Source organism: Nematolebias whitei, chromosome 1 (genome assembly GCF_014905685.2).
Source record: "Nematolebias whitei isolate Nwh7 chromosome 1, NemWhi1, whole genome shotgun sequence".
In the NCBI taxonomy this organism is placed as follows: domain Eukaryota; kingdom Metazoa; phylum Chordata; class Actinopteri; order Cyprinodontiformes; family Rivulidae; genus Nematolebias; species Nematolebias whitei.
In genome coordinates, this window is record NC_056498.1 from 64,109,829 (window position 1) to 64,118,202 (window position 8,374).

General features: G+C 38.6%; 1 protein-coding gene across 3 annotated transcripts in view; it reads left to right on the top strand.

Annotated features, from left to right (window-relative positions):
* Window positions 1–8,374, top strand: part of LOC119413007 (cGMP-dependent protein kinase 1) — a 130,933-nt gene that overhangs the window by 110,542 nt on the left and 12,017 nt on the right. For all 3 annotated transcript variants that reach the window (XM_037680036.1, XM_037680028.1, XM_037680021.1), the window contains exon 8: window positions 5,884–5,949. In XM_037680036.1, coding sequence (XP_037535964.1) covers window positions 5,884–5,949 — 66 coding nt within the window. The remainder of the gene's footprint in view (window positions 1–5,883; window positions 5,950–8,374) is intronic.

Below are 8,374 nucleotides of genomic sequence, written 5' to 3' on the forward strand. Positions count from 1 at the left end.
TATCGTATGTTATCGTATCATATCGTATGTTATCGTATCATATCGTAACATATCATATCTTATCGTATCTTATCTTTTCTTATCATATCTTATCTTTTCTTATCGTATCTTATCTTATCGTATCTTATCGTACCGTATGTTATCGTATGTTATCGTATGTTATCGTATCATATCGTATCTTATCGTATCTTTTCGTATCTTTTCTTATCTTATCTTATCTTTTCTTATCATATCTTATATTTTCTTATAGTATCTGATCTTATCTGATCTTATCTTAAAGCCTTCTGGACAGTTACTTTTGTTACTTTTTGTTTTCTGAAACTGGAAGTCAGAACTAAGTAGTTGTTCTGATAAAAAACAACAACACTTTTTGTGGTAGTGTATTGACAAAAATAACAGTCTCACTCACCTTAGTGCATAACATTCTTGACCAATTTATTCTCCATCAGATCATTAGAAAAACATGTTCTAAAAACAAATATAAAAAAAAATATTAAAAGATCATAAAACCTTCAAGATGTAATAAATTAGCTGAGATGAGAAACTATTGTTGCAATTGAAACAACAATATCATAAAAGTACTATTGCAATAAAATACAACTAACAAAGGTAAAAAGTGCAAACAATGGACTTAGGCAAATGTGAATTTGTGGAACACAAACCAGCCATGTCTTTGTGATTTTTTCATCAAACATTTTGCTTCTGTAAAAGATGCACCATAAAGCTCAGTTAGTGCATTAGTGGTAATGTCTATTTAAACAATGGTACCATTTCATCTAAAGTTATTTCTAATAGTGTAAAGTGAAGTTAGACTGGCCTGTTTATTAATACTCACAATATAAAGTTTGGTACTTGTAGCTGCAGTTTTGTGGTTTGTTGAGTAGACAGTTGATCCTTTCCAATGAATGGTCCCATTTATTAACCTTTTTTGGTCTCACTGAAGTGGTGTTATGGCAATTTTAAGAGTTATATCTTCTGTTTCTGGTCCATTTTTGGAAAGCTGGTAGTTGCTCATATTTAATGGCCAGTGGAACCAGCGCTAACGGATGGCATGGCATGAGGCTGTAAAAGCTTAGCCAGAATCCACTTGTTTGCTGAGCTGCTCTGCATGAAATATTCTTGCTGGAGTCTTCCAGTGTGTTTTTTCCTGCAGCACCAAACAATGTGAAGCCTGAACACCGCTGTAAAGAATGATCTCATTCTTTTTGCTCCAAGCCATTCCATCCTTTATCTCCTGGAGTCACAGCTTTAACTTGTGACTTTTCATAGTTTTACTACTAAACAGTCTACATTTTATGGTGTTTAATGTTCCTTTGGTTTTTTTGTATTCTTTCAAAGCATACTTTTTCACGTTTTGTTCACGAATGAGGGAAGAATGGAGCGTGAGATTGACAGGCGTACTGCTGCAGCATCTACATTATTGCGGACTCTGTACTGGTCTGTTGTGGTGAAGAGGGAGCTGAGCTGTAAGGCAAAGCTTTCTGTTTACTGGTCGGTCCACATTCCTACCCTCAGTCACCTATGGTCACAAGCTCTGGGAAGTGACCAAAAAAATGAGATCATGGATACAGGTGGTTGAAATGAGTTTCCTCAACAGGGTATCTGGACTCTCCCTTAGAGATAGGGCGAGAAGTTCAGTTATCTGAGAGAGACTCAGAGTAGAACGGCTGCTCCTCCACATCGAGACGAGCCAGTTGAAGTGGTTCAGACATCTGGTAAGGATGCTCCCTGGGCGCCTCCCTAGGGAGGTACTTCGGGCATGTCCGACTGGGAGGACACCCCAGGGAAGACCCAGGTCTGGGAACATCTTGGAGTCCTCCCAGAAGAGCTGGAAGAGGTGGCTGTGGAAAGAGATGTCTGGGCCTCCCTGCTCAAGCTGCTGCCCCCGTGACTCGACTTCGGAATAAGCAGAAATAGATGGATGGATGGATGGATGGATGGATGGATGGATGGATGGATAAAAGCATACTGTATGTTTGTTTAGCTAAATACCTTACTTCTTGTATTTACACAACTCAGTACGTATGTACACCCACAATGTGATAACTGACTAAGTATCTGAAGCTTTTCTTAGATTATCTGATACATATGCTGTGAAATTAAATCCAGTGTTGCTTTAAAAATAAAAACAAAACATTTTTTGGTACCAACAGTAGTGAACAGAGAGCGGTACCATCAGTTTCCCTTGGGTTAAAGGCTTTATTTTGGGTGTTGGAACATGATGAAGGATGGCAGTGCTGGAACAGAGCTAAACAGTGAGAGTTATTGTATCCAGAGCCTTGAACTAAGAAACAAACCTTCATAAAACAAAATTAAATAAAAAAACAGTGTGAGAGGTATGCACGGTACTCTTCTGCAACACTGCATCCAAGTTGAACTTTGCTGTTAGGATAAAAAGAATCATTGACCACCAAGTTATACTTTCTTTTCATTCCAAACAATAAATTGTAGATACAGACACTTAAACATGCTTCTTGGAGAAGCGGAGGCATCTTGGTGCTCAATCGTTAATCTTGAGGTTGTGGGTTTGAGCCCAGGATGTGTCAGGAAGGGCATCCAATGTATAACAATTGCCAAATCTTTAATGTGAGTTTGTTTGCGGTGGGATCCCTGCTGAAGGGAACAGTTGACAGAAAAACAACAAACATGCGTCTTAGACAATTTAATTCAACTGTCTAGAAAAACAACAGTTAACTAGGAATAAAATGACCAACACTCTGAAGTCAAACCTTTTGCCCCTTTGCTAAATGTTCCCGCATGCAGCCTGGCATAGCTGCTTTCTCTTTTCCACCCTTCAAGCACAGACTATTTGAATAACTCTTTTCCCAGGACACCAGATCATTGTCCAATTATGATGCTCATTGCAACCATCTTCGGGAAGTCAGTGCCACAAGTTTCTGTGAAAATCTAAAGGACATTCCTGTCACAGCGTGCAGCTGCTCTGAGAGTGTTAGGGTCTAAGTGCATTTGTCAGTTTTCCAATGCATTTCATCTTGTGCTGCAATTAACAAGTACAGAGCCATCATGGGTGACTTGGGTTCAGTAGTGTACAAATGAATCGTACTGACAGATTGGGTTTCGGGGTTATGTTTCATGTATAACATTGCCCGTATCAGTGCCATGGCAATCCAGAGTTGTTTTCTTCAGCCACAGTTGAGCAGCGGGGGACAGGTGTGAAAATCCTCACAGTAATATGAACCTCTTAAGGCCTCTTAAAGATGGTTCATTCTTACATAACTGCTATTTCAAGATGACCCAATGTGTTGCATTGTTTTGTTGTGTCACCGTGGTTAATGATACGAGCTGTGCACTGAAGTGAATTTGCATTAGCGAGCTGTGGGTGGTACTGTTGCTCTTTAACACCAGTAAAATGTGAAGGTGTAAATTTCAGCTGTCTTTTCAACTGTTTTGTGCTCCTTTCAGCTTTATTCAGCCAAGCAATTCCATCTTGTTAAGCTCTTTTCAACCTATTTCTTCTAAATCAATCTATTTCTGGTATTGCAACTACTATTTAGCTGCTTTTATGCTAATTTCAGCTTTTTCAGCTAATTCTACATTTTGTTTGCAATCAATTCAACTTTTTACAGCCTAATTCAGCAAAAATCATGCTCTACCCACTTTCTTCTGGTAATTTAAGATGATTTCTGCTTGTTTAAGCTACTGTTCAGCTGTTTTTGGCAAATGTCAGCTTTTCTCAGATATTTTCAACTTATTTGTGCTAATTTCTGCCTCTTTCAGCCGTAGTGGCAACAGTTGTGCTCAGTCCACTTCCTTTTGGAAATTTAAGCTTCTTTCTAGATTTATTTAGCTAATATTCAGCTGTTTTGGCAAATTCCTGCTTTTTTTTTTTTTTTTTACAGATAATGTCAATTTTTTTGTGCACATTTCCACTTCTTTCAGCCTTAGTGGGCTCATTTCTGCTCTCTCCACTTCCTTCTAGTAATTTAACATTATTTCTGCTTGTTTTAGCTACTATTCAGCAGTTTTTGATTAATTTCATCTTTTTGCAGACAATTTCAACTTTATTGTGCTAATTTCTGCCTCTTTCAACCTTAGTGGGCACAATTAAGCTCACATCACTCCCTTTTGGAAATATAAGCTTCTTTCTACATTTCTTTAGCTAATATTCAGCTGTTTTTGGCAAATTCTTGCTTTTTTACAGATAATGTCAACATTTTGTGCACATTTCTACTTCTTTCAGCCTTAGTGGGCACATTTCTGCTCTCCGTACTTCCTTCTAGTAATTCAACTTCTTTTTTGCTTGTTTTAGCTACTATTCATCTGTTTTTGACTAATTTCAGCTTTTTGCAGATAATTTCAACTTTATTGTGCTAATTTTTGCTTCTTTCAACCTTTCAATTAAGCTCAAGTCACTCCCTTTTGGAAATATAAGCTTCTTTCTACATTTCTTTAGCTACTATTCAGCTGTTTTGAGGAAATTTCTCGCATAAAAGATAATTTCCACTTCTGTTTTCTTCTGCTAACTTAGTCTTGTTCTTCCTTTTCAGCTACATTTCTGCAGGTTTTTAACTAATTTCAGCTGTTTTTCAGCAGGATCTTCAGCAACAGGCATTCACACTCAATTTCCGCAGGAAATACAAATTCTCTAGTATTACTAATTACCATTTAACAAACCCATTGCTACGGTTATTACATTATTGAATTATTCACTAATATCAATGCTATTTTACCTTTTAAACAGGTCATGAATATGAGTATGACCAGGGGAGGCATTGTTTTCCACAGTATTCTGCTAGCAGCATGGATGCAGGTCACAGAGGCTTATCAGAGGTGAATTTATTACTGTAGCACCACGGCCACGCTAGCTGGGGGGGCTTTAGTGTTCATCTGCTGAAATATCTTTTGCCCCTGACAAAGGCTGCCAACCTCCGCACTGCTCTCTCCTCTTTGGTATTCCTCACATTTCAAAATTTGTTTCTCGCACCAGCTGTGACCTTTATTCATCGGAGGTCAGCAGAAAAAGTGAGACTGGGTTTGTGTGTGTTTGTGAGTGAACAAGGAAGGGGAGGTGTGTGTTGAGGGAGGGAGACTTCATTTGTGCGTTTGGACGAGGGGAGGCAGAGGGAATTGATATGACATGAGGAGGAATTGTCACCTCAGTTCATTGAAATAGATTGTGATATGCCTGTGAGTTCAGAGCAGACACAGGCAGTGATTGTCAGTATCTGGTAGCTCTTCACTTGATCTGATTTTCCTCCTCTTGAATCAAAAACTCAGTCTGGTTTGGCTTTTTATTAGCTGTTTTTTTTTTGGGATATGAAATCTAACTAATGACCTGGACTTTAATTTTTCTTTTTTTTTTTAAGATGGGTCATAGTATAATCTGCTTATGGGACATTCCTTGAAGCATTTCCTCTGTTTTTACGTTCTTTTCGTTACTCCAACAGTTGGACTGGAGATTTATACAGAAACACTACAGCTGAGTCTGTTGTTGAAGGGCTGCTCTTCTGCATTAAAGTTCAAACTGAGCCCTGTGGGACGCCATGCGCTGATCATTTTTCACAGTAAAAAATGGATTCTGGGGCTACGGACTCTGAAGATTCATGCGACTGGGGCGACTCTTCGGAAGAGGGGACCTCATCAGAGGAAGATGAACTTGATGTCAAATACAATAAAGAGTAATGCCAATCTTTCAGGGATGTTTGTTGACCGTTGAAAAATGTCGCTTTCATCGGGTGCCAGTTCAACTTAGAGTGACAGGCGTTGAATTAGACAAGAAGGCTTTAACTGTGTCCATCATCGCAGCTTTAATGAAGCATTTAAAATTACTAATAATGTGGATTATTAATAGTCTCGCTGCGGTGTGTCGTTTGGACTCTTGGTTCAGCCGACTAATTTTGCTCTTGTCTTCATTTTCTCTAGGGAGGACATCAGGACAGCCAGCGTCATCTCAGCAGAGGCAGTCACCTGTCTAGTCATAGATCGAGAGTGAGTATTTTTAAACTTAATGTCTTTTTTTCTGTTAAACTATAAAACAAGCCAACAAATATAGCTGCTCATGGCCATATCCTACAGGTGTTTAACTTCTGCAAATGACCACAAACCATTTGCTTTTCATTGTTTTCAATTCCCAGACTTATAAATGCATCACGGTTATCTTAAAAGTTTCAGTTTCATATATTTCAATAAGCTAAATATGTTCACCATGAACTATTTAAACAAATCATGCTTTAAATCAAAAATGAAAACTGATTGTGCAAGCATTAAGACTACATTTACCTGCTATTGTTGCTAACTTATAACACTTCTTTTGATTTAACAGTACAAAATAATAATTATTAAGAAAGAGCAATGATGGTTTGGCTTCCAATTTTTAACGCAGCTTTGCTTTAAAAAGCTGCTCGTAAGGATTGTTTATTATAGGACGTCACGGCCTATAGAATCTACTGACTGATCCAGATGATGCAGTTGTCCTTCAAATATTTTCCAGACAAGAGACATAAAATCAGATTTTGATTTACTGTACTAAAATAATGTCTCAAAGGCAAATGTAAAATTTATCTCGAGCCCAGCTTTAGCAGAGAAACTACAAAGATGCCAGTTTTGTCTAAGAATTACTGCCACTACGTTTTTTTTTTGTTTGTTTTTTTAAAGCAGGATCAAAGAGTGTGTCTATATTTTAAGCTACACAAAGTTCTTTAAAGTTTTGACAGGCCATATTTATTCTATTTTGTAACTACTTTTATGTTTTAAAGTATCGTGCCTTCCATGTAGGACGACCGTATATTTTAAAAAGCAACTTTAAGACTGGTTACCCTTTAAGGTAATATATTCTCAGCCTTAAATCTCAAAGAAGTCCTGTTAAACACATAAATGTACAAGGTGACACATTGTTTTAAAGAGATCCCTATGACGTGTTGGTGATATGTTTGGGTAAAATTACAACAACGATAAAGTGACACTTCTTAACTCTCTTGAAACATCACTATGTAGAGAAGCAATTGTCTTTTTTTAAGACACCTATGGTTGGTTTCACATAAACCAGTGAAGCTAGTGATATCCCGACGCTGATGCCTACCTCATGCCTACTCACCAACTCTACTCTGTGACTACCTCTCTTGCTGGCTTGAATCAGACCTTCTTTAGTGTTGACCCCAGCACTTCCCCTTTCTCTGCATGTATTTCACCTATAAACACAAGTTAAATTAACGTGTCATTTGAAAAACACATTTTGCACATGCCTCTCATGAGGATTGAAGTTTACTGGAGTGGTGTCCATTTTTTAACACGTTCACATGGTCTATACACATTGTTTTCTATAATGGCAGACTTTAGTATAGATGTATTTGTTTACTTGTTGAGGAAAATTTGTAGTCATTTTAAACATAAAACTGTACGTTAAAATACACAACATCTTCTTTTGTTGGCCTGCAAAACATTGAGGTGGAATACGTGGATCGCCCCCCTACTGTGGGTGTGCCTCTTTACGTACGGATCACAGGATGTAAAGGTCAGACAGTGGTTGGAGATGAAGACAGAGAGGCTGGAGAACCACTCTGAGCTGGGTCTATGACATCATGGATTTTTGGAAATTTGACCAAATCGCTAAGTGAGAGGGCGGCACGGTGGCACAGTTGGTAGAGTTGTTGCCTTTCATTGAGAAGGTCGCCCGATTGAATCTCAGCCGGGGACTTTTCTGGGTGGAGTTTGCATGTTCTCTCCTCCCACAGACCAAAAACATGCATGTTAGGCTGATTGGTAACTCTAAATTGTCCCTAGGTGTGAGTGAGAGTGAATAGTTGTTTGTCTCGTTTGTCTCTGTGTCCCTGTGATGGACTGGAGACCTGTCCAGGGTGTCCCCCGCCTCTCACACAGTGATTGCTAGATATGGGCACCAGTAACCCCCGTGACCCAAAAAGGATGAAGCGGGTAAAGATAATGGATGGATGGACCAAATGAGAAATTTTTAAACTCATACAGCTCCGCGCAAAGTGAAAGGTTGTTTTGTATCTGAGGTTTTATCTGAAATTTCTTCAAGTACTCACTTACAAATTTAGTTCAAGTTATTTATGTAGAGCAAATTCTCAACTAAAGTCCACTTAGGGCAATAAACGAACAAAAAAAGAATAAAATGAGCAACTATAAATCCAGTTACAATTATATCCATCCATCCATCCATTATCTTTACCCGTTTATTCCATTTTGGGTCACGGGGGTCGCTGGTGCCCATGTCCAGAAATCACTGTGCGAGGGGTGGGGTACACCCTGGACGGGTCGCAAGTCCATCACAGAGCCACATAGAGACAAACGAGACAAACAACCAATCACTCTCTCACTCACACCTAGGGACAATTTAGAGTTACCAATCAGCCTAACATGCATGTTTTTGGTTTGTGGGAGGAAACCGGAGTAT